The sequence below is a fragment of the Oxyura jamaicensis genome, chromosome 26, assembly GCF_011077185.1.
Source record: "Oxyura jamaicensis isolate SHBP4307 breed ruddy duck chromosome 26, BPBGC_Ojam_1.0, whole genome shotgun sequence".
NCBI lineage: Eukaryota > Metazoa > Chordata > Aves > Anseriformes > Anatidae > Oxyura > Oxyura jamaicensis.
This window is the reverse complement of record NC_048918.1, coordinates 3,224,716-3,244,886: the sequence shown is the minus strand read 5'-3', so window position 1 is coordinate 3,244,886 and position 20,171 is coordinate 3,224,716. Positions and strand designations below refer to the sequence as shown.

Sequence of the window (20,171 nt, the reverse complement as noted above, 5' to 3'; positions counted from 1 at the left end):
GCCGTGTTTTATTTAATGCGATAGCAATTCCCCGCGGAGAGGTGAAATGCTGCTGTGCTTCACTATTGCCACTCCCGGGAGAGGGATAAATGAATGAAAGAATCATTCAGTCTGAGCTTCCCACCTGTCTTTTAAAGATGACTTCCAGATTGCAGCTGAAGGATTTTGTGCCGGTATTCCGGGCTCTGATTTGTTCTGGAGCCAGCCCTTGAACAAATGGGAAGTGCACCTAGCTTCCAAGGCTAAGCATCCAGCGCCGTTCCTGATCCATAAACTTTTATTTTTTTTTAACTTCACGGACATTTGCTACTTTCTTTTTCTAAATAAATGTCAACAGATCTGCACAGATGCCTTTAATCAGCTTCCAAATGTGTAGCAATGGTACAAAGGAATATAACAAAGTCGTGTGTTTTATTTTAACACTCCTCTGGAGTTAAGATTTTCTGCTGCATTTGGTTCTTGAAGTTGTTGCAGGATCTTGCAATAAGCTTTCCAGGATTATGAGCCATAGAGGTAAAGAAAGCAGGCTCTGACCTCGTGTTTCAATGCTGTGATTTGCAAGGTGAGAATTTTTCAGTTTGTCTCTGGAACGTTCCTGGTAGCCCAAGAAGGGGTGGCTAGTTGGAATACAGCTCCACGCTCCTGGGGTACCACTGCTCCACGGAAATCAGTTAAATTGTTCCTCCTGCCCCCTTCTCATTCCCCCCACCCCTTACCTGGAAGAGGTCCAGGCAGGCAGGGACAGTTACAGCCATATAGCTCTTCAAAAGAGATCCACCCTGATGGAAGAAATCATAAAACCAAGAAGAAAAATAATGATATTTTATGACTATGATGTTATATTGTGATTGCCAAGAGAGGAGTTCTTTTAGTTTCTTTCCAAGACCTTAAAATGCAAGATGTTAATTTGCCATTATGACACCGGCTGCTTGCTCATGGCTTACCCTAGACTGTCACATCAACCACAGAACCTCGTGTTCAGTTGTTGCTGTATCTTAAATGGCTCCAACTCCGTAATCTTGGCGGGGTTCCCCCCTCCCTGCCTTGTGCGACTGTGCAGGTTCTGACTCATCTTTGTTTTCCTTTAATCAGGGCTTTTTAATTTCTCCTGCTAGCGCGATGTTTTTATCCTTTCTAGGAGGTTGTGGCAAGCTGTTTGTTTACCTACATAAAACAGAGGAACAAATTTTGGTCTTAATTGTGTGCATGTGTCTTTCCCTGACTTATTTAGCAATCAGTTTGCATGTAGGGTGGCAAGGCTGAACCTGCAGACGCTCCAGCTGCCATCAGAACGTGTTGCACAATGCCGGAGAGCCTCTTTTCATTTATTTTTTTCATGGAAGGAGTCAAAAAACTCCGAGTGAGTCGGTCATGTGCATCCGTAACGTGAAGGAGAAAATCTTCCATGTGGAGCGTGGCAGAGGCGCAGCGAGCGGCGCGGTGCTCGGGCAGGCTGGGCTGGGCAGGCTGCTCTCCCTGCACAGCTTTGGCATTAAAACCACACCAAGGAAAAGTAAAGGATCTCATCTGACTACAGCCTTGGGAGGGGAAGCGGAAAAGATGTACAACTTAAGTCAGTTGGGTTAAACGAGCACTGTTTATGTCTGACTTGCAGAGCAGCCCAGTGTGGGGGGGATTTTTTAATAGGGCTTAGCTTTGCGAGGGAAGCGTTCGTAGATACCTAAAGAGAAACAGGTGGGGAACATCACAGGCGGTACCAAAGATGCTTTTGTCCTGGGGATAACTAAGCTAAGGTGCAACAAAGCTGCCTCGTTACCCCACCAAAGTTGTTCAAATATCTATCCTTTTTTAACAGGAAATCTTGCTGGCCCACACAGGAAAAGCAAAAGCAGTTGACAAAAGGCTTGTAATTTATATCCTGACAGCCTAGTTCATTGTTAAACATGATTCTTTAATGCGCTGTATCTGGTGTGTGATTGATTTCCTTGTAGCCTGTTACCCAGCTGAAACCAGCAACATATCAGCATTATTTCTTTGTTTTCTTGGAAATTGAGGATAAATTCAGTGCTCTTTGGAAAACATTGTGTCCCGAGACCTCGCGGAGCTGGTGAGTGACTGCGCTGGGCAGCTGTTTAATCCATCTCTAGGAAATAATATTCAGAAGGCCCGGTTTTTGTTTGGTGGAACAAATATCGGATATGCCTGTGAGACTCAAGGGTTAAATTCCCAACACTGTCGCATATGGCAGTGAGCAGAATCACAGATGTTGATGATACAACATAATTAGTATTCTTTTATGTAAATGAAGGCTGTCAATGTTACCATAGTGTCTATACTCTTTCAAGCTGGAATCTCTGCCACTTGGTCTCACCAAGGCTAGACACGATTATTCCACAATTTTTCTATCAAGACTTGAGCAGGAAAATGAAGAAGAAGGGGGAAAAGAGGTCTGGGAGGAAGGTGAGAGAAAGGTGAGAAGGAACGCTTCCAACTCGGAAGGAGGAGACCGACCCCATCCTTTGTTTACTGTAGCATTTCCAAAAGTCTTTCCAGGTCCTGGGATTTCTGAGTGAATGAACACCGTCCAAGTGAGAGGTGTAGCAATTGTTAACTATTGCAAATAAACAACTGAAATGGTTATTTAGACACTGAAGAATCACCGTATTAAGATTAATTCTGAAGTGGCCACTTGAGCTTTAATCTGAAGGCGAGGAGAGTTAAAGAACAGAAAAGCTTTGATTATATATATAATTATATATATATATATATATATATATATATATTCTTTAACAGATTTCATCTTTAGCAGCGATATCAGTGCGAAGAGTTAGCAATTGAGGTAAATTTGCATCATTTTAGGACCATGAAGAATAAGTTCCCTTAGCCTGGTCAGAAAGGTTTTCTGTATGCCATTCAGAGGCAGCCGTTCAATACCTATCCCGAAGCTTTCGGGAGGTGTGCTGCCGCCTTTGTTACGCTAAGCTCTGTCCCTTGTGAAGTGTTTTTTTTAACGAATTATTTTAAATGCCTGACCTGACACTGTCTGTGACATCTGTAGCCACTTTGTGCATATCACTGCTGTCCCCTGTATCACTTTGTATTGCATTGAAGTAGCGTAGCCAGAGCTATGTAAGCAAATTAATTTATTCATTCGTGGGTGGTTATAACAGATACATTTTTTACAGTCTTTTTACCTTTGGCAAAATGCAGGTTTTTCCTATTTTTCTTGCTTCTATAGTTCTTATTAATTGCATTTTACTCCTGACAACTATTATTTTCTTCATTTCTGTTGTTTGAAAAATCATCTAGAAATAAAATTTAACTCAGGACAGATTTTTTTTCATCTCCTCCCCCCTTCTTTCACCAAGTTACCGAAGCAGCCAAAATTGCAGTGATCACAGGAGGTGCACGTTTTTACTCAGTTTCTTTGCTCGGATTTTTTCCCTGCCATATGTTGGGTCATCCACTACAAAAGACTTACGATGAAGAGGCTACATGTGATCAGCAGATTTACAGGTTATCAGAAAGGAAAGCAGAAAAATGAAATTCCAAGTGCATCTTCCCTGTGATTTTTTTTTTTAACGTCTAAGTATTTGGGTTCCTAAGTGCATTCGTGCCTTGACTTTGAGGTAATTCTGTTCCCTAGAATAAATGTGTTTTCCTTAGCAGCTCTTGCACTGAGGGGACTAATTGTGTTCAAAAGCAACCTTGTTTGCTTTCTTAGTTTATGTGCATCACAAGAATGTTTTCTCTCCAGGGTTTTGAAGCTGTGCTGCCTTACAATGAAGACTTAAGTAGTAATTAAATTCTCAAAGAACCACCAAGGCTCCTTTGGATGAAATGAGGATGTTCCAAGCTCTGGAAGTTGTGTCGTGAAGGAAAGAATGTTTAGACATGACTCAGTGAGTAATGGGTGCGTGTGGGTGGGTCTGGGTGCTGTTTTGGTGCCCTGATCGCTCTCACTTGTATCCGGCCTGCACAAAAGACACCGCTGCTGGCACGAGGAGTGGTGCTTTAGTTGTTCTCCTTGTACAACTGAATATTTTTTATAAAACACATGGATGTAGGACATGGAGTGAAAGGGTTTTTTTTCACTCCAACCATGTTTGTAGTATCTCGCTTTGATTTCTCTGCAGTTACAATGTGGTGATTTGGTAAATCAACTTTTTCTGTTCACGTGCATTCATGCAAACAAGTACGCATGCAGACGGTCCATTCGGTTTACTCTAACAAGGTGTTACACACTTCATTTTTTTCCCCTGCTGGTTTTTAAATATTAAAATGTTTGGGAGGGTGAGGGAAACCCGAGAATTTGAGGGTAAAACATAAAGCCTGCAGACCTGAGATCACATATAGAGCAGTTCTGGTTATGACGATTGATTATCTGATATTTCTGTGGCTTCTGTGAAAAGTTGCTAACCTCAGTCTAGTTCCTGATGACATGCATTCCAATTCCAAATTCATTTTGTATGTATCAATTTCAAGAGGGCAGCTAAAGATCAAACGTGTGGACTGAATTAATGTTCTTCTCTCTGGAAGCGAGCCATTTGGGTTGGGTAGGGCACGCTGGCAGATGTCTGGGCCATCCGTAGTAGACGGATAGACAGTTTTGTTCTGCAGAGCTTGTCAATCCAATCTCTTCTGCTGGTACTAAAACCTGCTTTTAAAAATATCGTGCGCAGAAATAATGCAGTCGGCCGAAGGAAAACTGCAATTGGAGTCGATGTGACACAACATCTGTATTCTTACAGGTCTTTACGTCTGGTACAAAAAGAGATCACTTAAAAAATGTAAGTGGGTCTAAGATTTATTTTTTTTTCTTTTTGCCTTCCAAGGTCAAAGCAGCGAAGACTTCTGTAAGAGATGGATAGATGCAAACATGTTGGGCGGCTACGACTCGCCCAGGACCATTCTATCCTGAACCCGCAGAAGTGGCACTGCATGGACTGCCAGACAACCGAATCTATCTGGGCTTGTCTGAAGTGCTCCCATGTAGCCTGTGGGAGGTACATCGAGGAGCATGCACTTAAACACTTTGAAGAAACCAGACATCCGTTGGCAATGGAAGTTAACGATCTGTATGTATTTTGTTACCTTTGTGAAGATTATGTCTTGAATGATAACCCCGAGGGTGATTTGAAACTGCTAAGAAGTTCTCTGTCAGCGATTAAAAGTCAAAAACATGATCCGTCGACAAGAAGTGGCAGGACTTTGCGATCCATGGCTTTGGGAGAGGACATGTGCAACCATCAAAGGACCCTTCAGGGACAGTCTCAGATGCTTACAGCTCTCTGGCACAGGCGCCAATCCTTGCTTACAAAGGCGCTGCGGACTTGGTTTGATAAGAGCTCCAGAGGCCAGCTGAAATTACAACAGAAGAAACAAATGGAGGAGTTGGAGAGGAAGAAGGAGGCAGCGAGGCAGCGGCGGCAGGAGATGAAGAGACAGCTTCTGGAGGAGCTGGCAAACACTCCTCCAAGGAAGAGCGCGAGGCTGTTGTCCCATGTGCACAGAGAGAACTTGATTCCAAGGAAATTCAGGGAGGTGGCGACCGCTTCCCCTACCTCAAGGCAGATGCAGAGCAGCAGGTTCAATCAGTTTTATTCCATCCGGCGTAAGCCTCTGATGACTCCCGGGGTCACGGGTCTAAGGAACCTGGGCAACACATGTTACATGAATTCTATTCTGCAAGTGCTAAGTCACCTCCAGAAATTTCGAGAATGTTTTTTGACGCTTGATCTCTGTGAAACAGAAGAACTCTTAGCCAAAACTGTGAATGGGAAGTCTAGGATGCCTGGCAAATTGGCAAATGGATCCGCTGCTAACGAGTCAGGGAAGACTGACAAAGTGGGATCGTATGGCACGCAGAGCTTGCCAGCTGGCTTAAATGGTGGCTCCTCGATAAGCAGGAGTTTAGAACTGATACAACCCAAGGAACCAAGTTCAAAGCACATCTCCCTCTGTCACGAATTGCACACCCTCTTCAGAGTGATGTGGTCTGGCAAGTGGGCGCTCGTGTCCCCGTTTGCCATGCTGCACTCTGTGTGGAGCCTGATCCCAGCGTTTCGGGGCTACGATCAGCAGGACGCTCAGGAATTTCTATGCGAGTTGTTGGACAAAGTACAGCAGGAGCTGGAGTCGGAAGGCACGAAGCGCAGGATCCTCATCCCTTTCTCTCAGAGGAAGCTCACCAAGCAGGTCCTGAAGGTGGTGAACACCATTTTTCACGGGCAGTTGCTCAGTCAGGTATGCACCTGGTTTTGCACAGAAATCGGTGGGAGCTGTTAGCAGCAAGAAGCAAAGGCTTTGTTTCTTGAGGAACCACCAGCTGCTTAGGAGGAATTGCTCAGGAGTGCCTCCTGAGAATGAAAACTGATCGCTGCTCAGGTTGTCAGTGTTTTCACTGCTTTTCATGTCTATTGTAAATTTAGTGGACGTTTGCCACTTGAGAATGACATCTGCACCAGCACAGCAGTTCTGAGCCCCTAGTTTTAAGTTTTTATTGTGTTTTTAAAGCGTCTTTGTAGTTCTTGTCCCTTTATGGTTTTATTTCTGTGACTAGAAAGAATACGATGAAGGACAGAGAGGGCAGTCAGCCTGTGCTATAAAGAATAAGCTGTCTGTGACACTTCTTATTTGCAGGCCTTTGAAAGTCATCTTGAGATGCTGAGCATGCTTAACATATGTTTCTGTAGGAGCTGAACGTGCCTGCCCTGTCACGGTGCTTGGTCTTTTATTCCTGTGCTGTTCCCTTGTCTGAAACGCATTACTCCCCACAAGGCTGACCCTGAAAGCGCAGCGTGTTTGAAAGTCCTCGACTGCCTTTGCTGTCCAGGAGAAATGAATGCGTACATAACTTGACACTTCAGGGCTTCCACGATCAGCCCCCGAGGCGTACGATGTGTGTGCGTCCCCACTCGTCTCTACGTGGTCTGTCTCAGTGCCAGCCTTACTGTGCCTACCACTCCTAAGAACCTCCATGTGCATTAAATACTAAAAGGTGTATTTTTTGAGCTAAAGCTTTAGCCTTCCAGGGAAGGAATGCTTGAAGTCCTGGTTCGTTTGAATTGCCTCTGCATTGTATGAATTTCTTGTGTGCTGCTTACCTAAATGCTTTTTGTTCAGTTGTCTCTTGGCGCTGGAAGGTGGTGTGTTGTGGCTAAGGTCAGTGTGCTAGGTAGGCCTGTTACCAGCATGAAGACGTTCACAAGCCAGTGTAAGTTACCTGTTGTTACGATATAAATAACTTGTCAAGCTATTTATTCTCCCTGTATACCTTGTGTACAGAGACTGTTGAATTTTAAACCTCTCCGAGCACAGAGGACCTCCTTCCCTATCCACTAACTACACGTAGTACCTCGTGAAGCTACTGGTGCCCTCAGAGGGTGGAGGTGGATGGCTGGAAAGCCAGAGCAAAGCTGGAAGCTGGTTTTCTGCTGGAGGGTTTTCACAAGAGTGCAAAGTCTGGATCTGTTTCTGCTTTTGTTACCTCTTCATCTGCTCCCTTGCTGCCTCTGAGATTAATTGAAAACTTTTCTGCCGTTCGTATTTATAATACTCCAGAAAGACAGGAGAAGTGCATTTCAAATTTGTCCTTTCATGCTCCATTCATGAATAATTCTTATATAGTTAGCAGATGAAACAGTGGAGGAATAATATGCAAGGAAAACAGAGAAACTAGGGAAGGAAGATTGTGTGATAATTGCTAACACACGCTGCTTGTAGTAGAAAACAGCGCTTATTACCCAGGCGTGAAGTAGTATTACACCTGTAGTATCTTCTGAGGAAGTGAATCCCATAAAGGTGAATGCTGCCTCTGTTTCTGGAGAACTGGGAAAGCAGTCTGAATTATTTGCTCAAGACGTTTCTACTCTGAAAACTAAATCTACGAGGGTTTTTCTTGACCAGCTGACCACTTTTATGTCTGAGGCTGTGCTGCTTCTTGGGCATGAACTTGCCATTTAGATGTGAATGTAGACGCCTGTCTGCCGGTGTACGTAACTTCGTTTGTGTATCCACATTTCGTTCCCAGGTCACCTGCATAACGTGCAACTACAAATCCAACACTGTTGAGCCCTTTTGGGATCTTTCCCTGGAATTTCCCGAGCGCTATCACTCCATTGAGAAAGGGATCGTCCCCGTTAACCAGACGGAGTGCATGCTGACAGAAATGTTGGCCAAGTTCACAGAGACTGAAGCTCTAGAAGGGAGGATATATGCATGCGACCAATGCAACAGTAAGTCTGCTGCTGTCTCTGATGAGTAGAAGCCCTGTGGTTTTTTCCTGAGAGGTTCCTGATGTATGTTTCGTGCCTGAAAACCTGTTGTGACCGATACATACCCCTCCCTTGCATTGGAGGGGAAAGAGAAGGAAACTTAGAGTTTGGGGGGGGGATTGGATTTGGAGACAAGAGGATAAAACCATAAGGGGTAATAGTCCTTACCCGCTGCATGGCAGGCAGGCTTTTATAACAGGTGGTCTATCTGCTGTCCGTTCTTGGTTGAATTCTTTAATGAGAAATCACAGCTGCAGAGTTCTCGTGGTCTGCCACCAGGTTAGAGTTTGTCTCTTTGTAGGCGTTTTGTCAAAATGCAGTGAAGTGACATTATTCTGTGAGTCTCAGGTTACTATATTACCAGTTATGTGAATGCATGGATTTCGCTGTGCTCAGCTAGAAGATGACTTCTGTAGCAGGTCTAAATGGAAGGTCATTATATTTCTGAATATAATTTTAGCCTCGTGTATAATCATGCAGCTCAGCTACTCTCATAAGCTGTGCTTGAATTTTTTTTCATGCAGGTATTTATGGCAAATGTTTATTCCCTTGGGAGGAAAATGGCAATAATTTGACTTGCATTGCAACTAGGCAGCTGAAATAGCAAGTATTTGTAGAGATCTCTGCGCTGTCGGCTTGTGAATCAGTTACCAAACATCTTCCCAACATGTTAGGAAATAACCGTTGACTTAGATGTCCTTGAAATAAAGCCAAATATAATTTGGACAGATTCTGATTCACAAATAGTGTTCGCAAAGCGTCAGTGTGGACGAGCACTGCTTTTAGCTTAACTCAGTCTTCTGTGATTTTTGATGGAAGCCCAAATTTTAACAGTTTAAGAGTTAAACAGCTAAAGAAATGTGAACCAGCTGAAAAAATTCAGGGAAAGGCAAATAAATAGCCTGCATCTAGGTGCCAACAACTATTGGGGGCACTGCTTGTCAGATGCGATAGAAGAGGAGCAACCCATCTGTTCTGAGCTGGTGCAGCGAGGTGCAGAAATCTAATTAACAGGTACCTTTCTTATTGGAAGCTCTGAAAGCCACCTGTCTTCCTGGTATGGTTCAGTGTCCTGGAAAGAGTAATCACTGGGAAGAGGAACGTTTTTTTTTCCCCCTTTTCTTCAGTTTCTGTTCAGCAGTTCCTTTTGCTTTGTGAGCGGGCAGAACTCCTGGAGGTGGAACCTTGCTGGAAGCATTTTCCTCTGACTTGTATTAATATCCTGGAGCTAAGTTTGCTAGCGTAAGCTTTGTTGTAGTGGTCTAACAAATGGATCAGTGTTTTAACACAACACAGTGTCAAGTAGTGCTATTTGTATGCTGGTAGCTCACCTGCTGAAACTGCTGCAACCCTAGATGTCTACAAATACTTTGGTTTTAAGCATGGTTTTTGATACTAGAAAGTTGCTTGTCGGTGAAAGAATACATAAGAAACGTTTACTCGTGTTTCCATCCTATGAGGGCATGTGAGATGGACTAGAAAAAAGGAAGAAAAAGTTCATAATGGGCTCTCTTTCCTTCTCAGTATAATTACGTCTTTCCTTGATTTTTTTTTCATAGGCAAACGGCGAAAGTCTTCTCCTAAACCTCTTGTTCTGAGTGAAGCTAAAAAGCAGTTAATGATCTACAGGCTACCTCAGGTCCTCCGGCTGCACCTTAAACGATTCAGGTGAGTGGGGCATGCTGCATGGCGGTGTCCTTTTGGGAGGGAAGTAGGAAGTTCTCTCACTTTCTTGGAAATGCATGTCTAATTGTTTTACCCAGAGCAGATGTGGAATGCTTGCTACTCGCTTTAAAACCTGTAAAAAAAAAAAAAAAGGCTGTTTGTAGTGTGTTTTCTGTTACATGCAAGGTAATGTGTTGTGAATTGTACTCAACGGTATTTGTCTGATCTTGGAGACAACTTGAAGCAGTGACTGTGAGATGGATGGGATCATCTGTTGAGTGAAAGATGTGCTGAGGCTGGATCCTTTGTGATAGTTAAATATTACGTTAAATAAAACGTAGCAGGCAAAGTTCAAAATACAAACTTCCTAAAATGCTTAGCGTAGGCAATTACGAGAAGCAACGTTTTTATATGTCTATAACTGAGCATTTTAAATGGCATTTGGTTGTCACAGTAGATGTTCTGTTTTCTTTGCTTGGCTGTTACAAACCTCAGCAATGCTGTAACTACAGCCAGTGGGCATCAGGGACCGAGTCAGTTTTATGCAAAAGATGACTGCAGTAGATGTTAAAGTGAAAACAGAAGAAGAAAAAAAATCATGATGCCCAACTGAAGGAAAGCTGTTCTTTAAGCTGTTCAGCAGTGGCTATCATTGAGTACATCTTCCATTCCTACAGCCCCTCTGCTGCTGCCCAGAAAGGTCCTGAGCCTTTGATTGTGCCCTTGTGTTTGCAGGTGGTCTGAACGCAATCACCGTGAGAAGATTGGGGTCCATGTCCTCTTTGACCAGGTACTAAACATGGAACCTTACTGCTGCAGGGACTCTCTCTCCTCTCTTGACAAAGAGACCTTTGTCTATGACCTCTCCGCTGTGGTGATGCATCATGGTAAAGGGTTTGGCTCAGGACACTACACAGCATATTGCTACAACACGGAGGGAGGTGCGTGTGCCTTATTTTGGGGGAAACGAATTCAAGAATCTCTTTTTTTTATTATTCCGTAGACGTAGTGCATAGTAAAGCTTCATGATCAAGGTTGTTTGGAATCAAGTTTCCTGCCGTTCAGTAGTTTGTTTCCCAGAATGGATTGCTAGTAGCATGTTTTCTTTTTTTTTTGTGTAAAGACCACAGATTGCTGCTCTTTGCTTTGTGGCACTTCGGGATGCCTTTTATTGCTCACTGTTAACAGCATGAATGCTTCATTTTCTCACGGGATGTAACTCTCTGGAGCTGCTCCAGCTGGGTGTCTTTTCTCGGTATCCTTGGGATGGTGAGATAAACAGAAAGTGTTTTGAAACTGGACAGGGACTATTCATGAATAACATCCGCAGGGTTTTTGTGAATTTCCAGCAGTCTTTCTGCAGCTGAATCAGCATTGATTCTGCCTCTTAACTGATGCAGAAAGAGGTACAAATTGTCTGTCTCCGGGGAATTCTTATTTTCCGAACTGAGTTTTTGGGCTATAATATGCAATTGGTTAAATTATGATTCAATATTTCTAAACTGTGTTAACAGCACAGAAATGGTAAAAATGTTTCCCATTTTAGAAAGTCCTTCCTAAAGTATCTGTAGGGGAAAAGGTAGAGATGCCTTTTGTCCTACGTGACCCTGTTTCTCTGTGGATGTCTCCCGTGAACAGTTCCAAAATGCAATCAGAAGAAATGATGCCCCCCCTACTAATGTCCTCTTTCTCGCTTTGATTCCTAGGTTTTTGGGTCCACTGCAATGACTCCAAACTGAATGTATGTAGCGTGGAGGAGGTGTGCAAAACCCAGGCCTACATTCTCTTTTACACTCAAAGAACAGTGCAGGACAAAGCAAGAATCTCAGAAAAACAACTCCAAGCTCAGGTGCTGTCCAAAAATAGTGATAAAGACAGAAGACTGACATTCCCATGATGGGAAGTTCTATAACTCAATCAACGGTCTCAGTTGTTTTTTGTTTTGTTTTAAACCATTGGTGTTCACATCTTTCCTCTTTGTAGGAAAAAAGGCTCACTGCGGGAAGGGGATCAGATCGTGGCGTTTGCTGCCCAGGGTCTGGAGAAGTGTATCAAGCTGTGCAATTCTGATGCGTACGATTGTAGTCAGAATCTTGGTTTTTAATGAATATTGTTAAATTATGCTCACAAAACGAAAAGGGAGAGTTTGATGCTTTGTATCATTAGTCTCATATCGAAATGGATTTGAGTAACATGTAACAGATGAGCACAACCAGGAAATAGAAGCATTCAACTGGCTTACAAACACCTTCAGCACCTAGTAATGCTGACAAACCTCTAGAAGGAGCAGGTATCATACCATCCCCTTTAATTATCGTTCAGATTTCCAGGGTTTGAATCACACCCAGGTATTTATTTTTATGATTGTCGGATAGATGGAGTTGGCTGCCCTTAAAAGCCATTCTTGCTGAAGAAATGTTTGACGCTCTTCTACAAGAGAAAATATTCCCCAGACCTCAGCTCTTTCTGTGATACTAATTTATTTGCCATCAGATAAGGGCAAACCAGTGGCTGGCTATTTTTGTCAACAGCTCTTTTTTTCAGTGTTACGGGGGCTGTGTGCACACTTGATGGTTTATTCTCTAGGCTGAACTGAATAGGCAGCTAAATTCACTAGGAATGTGATTCTTGAAACAGTTCTGCTCTGGAGGAATGCGTGTTTTGTTTTGTTTTAAACCAAACAAAGAAAGCAACAAAAACACCCTGTAATAAGACATGAATGTACCTGTGTGTGATCAGTCATATCTGTTTACAGTGGAAGCAAAAACAAAGCCTATACTACAGGTTTCTGCTGGCATCACCGTGCTGATCAGGTTATAAGGAATTCAAAGCCCTGGCTTGCACAGCCGTGACAGCAGAAGCAGTTAGAACGGAGGCAACTTACACTGGAAAACCGGCACTTTTTTATTTTTTTTTAACAAGTGTGGCTTGTTTTCCTCAGGGGAACGGGATGAAGGTAATACCACGACAGTAGGAGACAGAGCTAGGTTCCGTTACTGCTCCTGCAGTGGGAATGTTCATGAGTTCTGATTGTTACACAAGGTCCAGAATAACTGAAGGCAGTGGGGTTGCACAGATGCCGTGATGTCATGAGCAGAATTTAACCTGTGAAGTCTTTATTCCTGCTGGGGCGTAAGGGGAAGGAATGTAGTTAACTGTCAAATCACATGTTGAGCTTGAAAGGCTACAGTAACGTCTGTATCTTGTAATCATCTTGATTTTAGAATGTAGGGCCCTAGTTGACTTTTTATAGTCACTTCTCAGCCTACAGTTGGACCTCAGGTATTTTTATAGTTTGGGGTTTGACTGCTCACGTTTCATATTTTAAACAAATCTGAATATGTAACTGCGAAGATACGTGACATCTTTCAATCTTGATGGTTGCTTTTTTTTTTTTTTTGTAACGGTTATAGGTTGCTGTCAGCTAAAATATGAGGCTCTTCAAAAAAAAAATGATTTAATTTTCAGGAAGAGAAGTTCTGAAAGCAGATCTCTCTTCTTCCCTCTTCAACTTTTATCCTTGCCATCATATGCCCATCAGTCATGAATTAATGTACGTTATTGTTAGAGGGGGAGAACAGGAAAATTTCCCAAATACCATTCCTCTTTTTCCACTGCCACTACTGCAACTTCTGATTTCCTGTCCTGTGGGCAAATTGATCCGTTTTACTTCGGCTGACATTAGTCACTTCGGCCATGCAGAGATGAGCACAGCAAAGATGAAACTCCTCTTTTGGTAGAGCACAGTGCCGCATTAGGTCTCCTCTGTCCTGAAAGATTCCCATTTCCTGCACGTCTGAGGAACACGTGGCTTTCTGAGCCTACAAAAACTGATTTTTACCAATTAAGAATAATTCCGAGTTCGTATGCTCATATTTCTTTGGAGACGAGTCAGTTTGAAACAGTCCTGTGGGAACTAATGGAAAACTTTAACTTCTGTTTCTCTAAATGTAGCGTGGCCTGGAAGGATTTCCTACGAATGTCTATATCTTTGTATTTTCTAGGTAGCATTATTTTTTGTGCTACTAGTAAATAAAATTAATGCAAATGCAATAGGCCAGACTGAGATGGAATAAAAGTAAGCGTGACCCTGCTGAATGCGGAGGAAGTTGCTTTGGCTTCAGCGCAGGTAGAAGTTGGCATTCATGAGGGAACGGAAATCACGTGCTCGCGACTTTCAGGTCCGGGATATTTTCAGAGACGTGATGGATTCTTTTCTAGAGCAAAACACGCTTTGTGAAGACGACACGCCTCAAAAGGCAAACTAAAGGAAAAGGTGTTTTGACGTTGCCTTCTTAATCTCAGTGGTGGAAGGGAAAGCTGAACAGTCATGGCTTACCGTGACTACCAAATGACGTGTTCGCGTTCTGAATCCCTTAGCCGTGCTGGCCCTGTTCCTATAAAGCTTGGTTGTTGTTATTGCAGTGAGCCGAGACTCTTGGCTATGAATGCTCATCTTTTGACTGAGTGTTTTGCGTTAATGTTTGAATTCAGGTAGTAATTAATTGCAGTTGTCAGCGAATTGGCTGGGTTGCAGAGGGGAGCTGGGAGCGTACCTTTAGCCGTTGGTGCACCTGATTGCCCAAGCAGATCTTGTAGCATTTGCTGTTGACATCTTTTGACATTAGTGGCCTCTCCATGTGACGTTAGCCTACTTGTGCTGAGACGTGGAGATACTGCGGTCAGAAAAATGATTGCCCTGATAGGGAAGGAATGAATTATACTTCAAAGTAAACTTGCTTTTTCCAACACTGTGAGGTTTCTGTAATATTTAGCTTTTATTTGGAAGCGATAGCGTATAGCATTTTTTATGCTGTTTGGTTTATATTTGTCTACTGCAGGCATCTTTGTATAAGCATAGCCCAACGTCCCCGTCATGGTGGACACTGTTTTATAGTGTCCTGCTTGCCAGAAATAATAATTGGAAGCTACTTCTTTACATTAGTAAGACAAACAAACAGCTTGCAATTACAGTGAAGCCCACTTAAGTGAATGCCTGACAAAGTGCAGCCTGTGATGCAAACTTTGTCCCTCCTTTAAAGGTTTGGCTTCAAATCCTGCTCATACAGTGGTGCATGGTTAGAAGAATTCCAAATGCAGGCTCTACTTCTGCAAGCACCTAAGCAAATGATGTAACTTAGCTCAGGTGTGGAGTTCAGCATCCAAAGTTTTGAGTCGCAAGCTGAGTGTCTGCAGGATTCGAACCATTATTGTGGTCCCGCTGGAAGTGGAATTGGTTTCTGTAGGCACTGGGATTCCTGTACCGGGGTTCAGTCCTGTAACAAGGAGCCAGTTACCTCGAGAAATGCTGAGAGCAAGTGCTGGGTTCGTGGCACCGTGCAGGTTGTCTGAGGGCGAGGGAAGCCACTGTCAGGCTCGTGAGTACGCAGCCTTCGGGACAGAAGAGTTCCCAGCGTGTCCTTACTCTATTCAACTTGTAAGTAAATTGGTGTTAATTTCATGCTTTCAAGAATGAAGAATCTTAATGTATTCATGGCCAGGTGTGCTACAACATCTGCTGTAGTCATTAGAAAACACTTCATTTGAGCTAACTTCATTCCACTAGCGAGTTAGTTGCGCAGATTTGCTTGTTACCCCTTTACTGCCTGCATGCCCAAGTTAAACTATGCACACCACAAAAATGGTTTCTCTGCAAAGCAGTGGAAAAAAATAAAGACAATTTTGTCCCCATTAGTTCTGACCAGAGCAATTCTAGAGTCTGGCTTTGGAGTTGTCAATGGGAGGCAGCAACTGGAAGAACGCATATTAAATGCTTGACATCAAACTTCTCTGGGTGGCAGCACCACTGCCGTGTACTTAAGGACTTCCAGACGGTTTTTTGAGCGTAGGAATAAAATCGGAAGCAGTAAAAGCAGTAAGTGTGTCCTATGGACTCACTATCAGAAGTTATTTTGGTTTGTAAAAGCAAGGCTTCTAGCAGAAATATTGTCTTGGTGGCAATTTAGACACGCTTATGTTGGCTGTGATGTCCCCAGGCCTGAGTGTGTTTAATTGCACCTCAATGAGAGAGACTAATGAACCTTCTGGCTGTTGCCCGATACCCCAGGATAAGCTACAGTGGAAGCCAACAGTACTGTGGAATGGAAAGTATTTAAGGAAGAGACAGTAAGTAGAGGGAGATTAGTTTAACCTGCCAATACAATTTTATGAACTAATTTTGTATGATTCCTTAGAATTGGTGCCTTGTTATCCGATAACATTTTGCATGGGACAGAAACGTTGGGAATTCGGTCAGGAATTCCTGACTGAAGCAGCAGATTTGTGTGTTTTTTATAAGTACTCTCAATATCGCTGACGTTTTTACATTTCATATCCGTACGTGAGTGGAAAAAGTTTACCAGCAAGCTCAGAAGCTAGCGTTTTACTGTTACGTGTTTGAAATCTGTGTCTGTAATAATTCAAGGAGCAACTTGTTCAAAGGCAGATTAGATTTGGCTCCTTAGATTTTTCTCATGCCATCTGGGCCCCTTCCAGCCAGGTCAGTAAGTTGACATCTATCACATCAGGTAACGTGGTGCAGGGAACACACGCTCCAGTGGGGTGGGGTTTTTTTTGGCAGAGTAGCTGTGGCTTTGGAAAAGACCTTCTGTAACAAATGCTGATGGCTGCTTCAGAAAAAAGAATATAGTTCCCCTCGCCATGGCAGTGTTTGCACAGATTTCTAATTAGCATAGCAAACATTTCCACACCTGAGCAAAGACATGTCGTGGTAATGCCTGCGTGAGCATCTTATGCAAGATATCGCTTGTGGAAGGTGGCCAAGTGGCCCTTCCACAAGTGGAGCAAGTAGTAAAATCCAAGCAGCAGCTCCGAATTCTGCCTCTGTGTGTCTAAACCCTTCAGCTGGTTTCAGATCAGATAGGACGGACTCAGGCAGAGAACTTAATGCCCGTGGGAAGAGAAAACCTCAGTGAAGTGTCGGTTTTTTAATGCCTGTTAGGTCAACATTGATACCTGTTTATTGCAGGTGGATGGATGGGAACGTGAAGCGTTCTAGCGAGCTTTTACATTTGTAAAATCTACAGCACAAATGAAACGATCAAAAGCTCTGTATGTCGGTTACCTGTACCAACTTGTGGTTGTTTGTGTTAGTTCGTTTAAGGGGTGTGCCTTCAGGCTGCTCCTTCCATGGCGCTTATTTTATTTTCTCTGTGTGAGAGAGAATGGCTTCCACTTCTTTAAAAGATAGCTGCATGGTGGGCCAAAATACCTTCAAAAGAGTTCTTAGGTCTTAAAAACGCTGTTTGCAATGTGCATCCCCAAAAGGGGGGAGGAAGGAGGAAAAAAAAAAAGACCGGGCCAGTGGGCCCAAGGCTGACTTTAACCACTGTTAATTATTGATTGGTTCTTGGGTTCTTCTTGAACGGCCGTACTGCTGATTTGGTGCAGGTTGGGCTGAGGGAAGGAGACGGGAGGAATGAAACTGGCAGCAACGATAAAGCCAAGCTGGCCGCAGCAGTGAGCTGTGGTCTACGCTCAGTAGAGACAGGAAGCGTCTGATATGCAGAGCTTGTGCGTCAGGCGATTGCATACTTTGCAGGTGTAGGCATTAACAAAATCCAGATGCAGCCTCATTAGCAGCAAGCTCCCAGTTCGGGGGGGGGGCAAAAATTTCTTTTAGCAGTAATCTCACACTGGTGCTTTTCCATTTAAAAATTGCAGTTCCTAAGGAACAGTACCCCAAATCCTCAAGTTTTTAAAAAGAAGCGACCTGCTTAAAGCCCACGACGTCACCGTAAATGCTTCCATAGCTGGATGTGAGAAAGGAGGTGATACAGTTGGTGATCAAACACAATGTGGTTTGTACTTTTTCGTCTTGACAACATGCTTGCAGTAGAGGTGGCAGGTAGTGAATTTCACTTTGTTTTCCCCTGTGCTAAACCTCCAGTTCTGGGCCCTGACTTGTCGATTAGAACTCTGTGGAAACGGGGGTAGAAAAGGCCTGATTCTGCTCCTGCTTTACAGACACTGTCCACGTGAGCATCTCTTTGTGGGAGCGTGAGGCTTTTGAATGTTCCTCCTGCTGAAGAGGCGCAAGCACCCCTTCAGCACGGGCAGCGTGAAGTGTTACTTAGGCTAGCCTTATTTCCTTAGACAACCACATCCATGCTATGGGGCTACCCTGCACTGCCACAACGATTCGTCTGATTGAATCAACGCCCCGTTTGTGGACAGACGAGGTCAAAGAATGTATTACAACGTGGGCAAGCCAGAGCTCCGCAGGTGAGCGGTGCCACCACAGGTTTGTGGTGCGCCGTTGTATGGGAGCTGTGGGTGAGAAGTTAGGGTAACCATCCCTGGGGCTCCTCCTGCTTTGCACAGTGAGCCTTGGGTCTGCATAACTCTGTACCTCGGATTCGGGATTTGTAGCACGTGTCATCTTTGCTCTCCTTTCATTTATTAAATGGAGTTACTTAGGCCCGGCCCTCGTGGCTGTTTCCTACTGCTACGAGATGAGCTACGCGTATCCACGTGAAGATCAAGTGTTCACCTTATCAGACGTGCAAAGTACAGGAACCGAGAGCCCATGTAAAAGAGGTCTGAGTTTTTCCCTGCTTAATTTCGGCTTTGGTGAAGCAGTCACAACCTAAGCCACAGCCTGGACATCTGCTTAACTAAGCAGTTTACAGCAAAGGAACAAGTGGCTACGTTTGTTTCCAGACGAACTCTTTTACAAGTCTGCTTTTCCATAGAACCAACCTGGTTGCAGGGTTCGGGGTGGTTAAAGCAGCTTCTCCGAGAGCAGTGCTGAGCTCCTTCAGGTGTGGCAGGCGCGGGTGGGATGCTGCTGGGGAGCTTCCACTAATGCCTCGGGAGCTCCGCTGTTGACTTGAGCAAGGGCAGAATTAAAGTTAATCTTCAGGCCTTTTTAAAGTTAATCCTGCTCTAAGTTAAGATCCCTGGAAGGGTGCCGTTGGCAAAGGCTGGGCAGAACACGAGCGTTTTTCTTTCAGGATGAAATCCCCTTGTGAAAACAAAAGTAAAAAGCTGCTCTGCTTTCTTGGAGAGGGATCAAAGCTGGAGCTTGGGTGGGTTTCCTGATTTGTCAGTGACTTCTGGGGGGGCTTAGTTTCTGCTTTGAGTTTCTGCTGCTTACGTCACTAATGACTTAAGCCGGTGTATGCCGTGCTGCGCTCATGAATGAGCCTGCCTTGGCTTCAAGGACACTCCTAGGCAGCAGCGAGTGCCGAGAATCCAATTAATGACCGAATGTTTCTGGCACTCTGTCCAGCTGTCTCATAGCTCGGAGCAAACACTGGAAGCACTGCTCCTAATCACGGGGTCAGCAGCTTTTATTTTAGTCAAGGTTTAAGACATCAAGTAAGTCACCTGCAGCAGCCTTACGTACTTCGCTGCGTGAACTACCCCCTGCCTGAACCCCGGCCTCGGGAGGCGATTAGTGCGTTCTGAATCAAAACTCCGATTAACTAGAAAATGACCTAATGTTCTAATTAATCCCTCAGAAACTGGTCCTGCAGAATTCGGATTATCCGTACTTGACAAGAACTTTTTCTTTACGGGATGTAAGAAGTCCTGCTTTGAACGCAGCATTTTAGAACATCTGTGTCAGTAGTGGAATTAATCTTTCAGGCAGGTTACAGGGGCAGTTCTCAGCCACGAAGCGCGGGGGCAGCGCTACTTCAAAGGAATGTCTTCAGTTAAAAACCCGTGCACAACTGTTCAAAGAACCCGAAGCCATGTTGCAGTCATGCTGCCGTAACGCTCAGGGCTGGGAAGTTATTCTGCTCTACACCTGGCATCTTGTGGAGCTGCAGTGTCCCCTGTCTGCTGAAATTACACCTCCAGCTCCCCCGGCAGCCTCACGGGTGCTTTCGCTGCCCCTTCAACAGCTTCACCACCCCCAGCTGGACTCCAAGGCGGTAAGGGCAAGCTGTAGTTTCAGGCCATGGAACTAAAATGCTATGCAACACCAAATGGCTTTTTTTTTTTTTCCCCAAAAAAGAGAGTCCTAATTCTTTTACAGTAACCATCCCAGCTTTATCTCAGCCAGACATTACCCACGAAACCTTCCGGTGGTTAGAGTTTACCTAGGGCTTTTTACAGTTTTGTTTTTCCTTTTGAATAAGTAGCTGATGGGTCCTGCTTACAACCCAGGACTGGACTTGTTCCTTTGTCTTTTGGGTGTGAAATATAAATCATGTTTTTATGATTTTTTTGTAAATCTTTACTCTTTTTACACCTTGTTTTTGTAAGCTGAAGTTTCTTATTAAAAAAATGAAATTCCAC

The 20,171-nt window shown here is 43.9% G+C and overlaps 1 protein-coding gene across 6 annotated transcripts in view; it reads left to right on the top strand.

Moving 5' to 3' along the window:
- The window catches only part of USP49 (ubiquitin specific peptidase 49), a 29,551-nt gene extending 9,381 nt beyond the window's left edge, over nt 1-20,170 (top strand). For 2 of the 6 annotated variants that reach the window (XM_035346969.1, XM_035346967.1), the window contains exons 3-9: nt 2,755-2,800; nt 3,719-3,863; nt 4,797-6,207; nt 7,994-8,198; nt 9,797-9,905; nt 10,638-10,843; nt 11,609-20,170. In XM_035346969.1, coding sequence (XP_035202860.1) covers nt 4,825-6,207; nt 7,994-8,198; nt 9,797-9,905; nt 10,638-10,843; nt 11,609-11,799 — 2,094 coding nt within the window. In that variant the 5' untranslated portion in view covers nt 2,755-2,800; nt 3,719-3,863; nt 4,797-4,824 and the 3' untranslated portion in view covers nt 11,800-20,170. Of the gene's footprint in view, nt 1-2,015; nt 2,069-2,754; nt 2,801-3,718; nt 3,864-4,796; nt 6,208-7,993; nt 8,199-9,796; nt 9,906-10,637; nt 10,844-11,608 lie in introns of all 6 variants that reach the window. The other 4 variants (XM_035346970.1, XM_035346968.1, XM_035346971.1 and 1 more) reach the window with 3 other exon arrangements.
- The last annotated feature ends 1 nt before the right edge of the window (nt 20,171 follows it).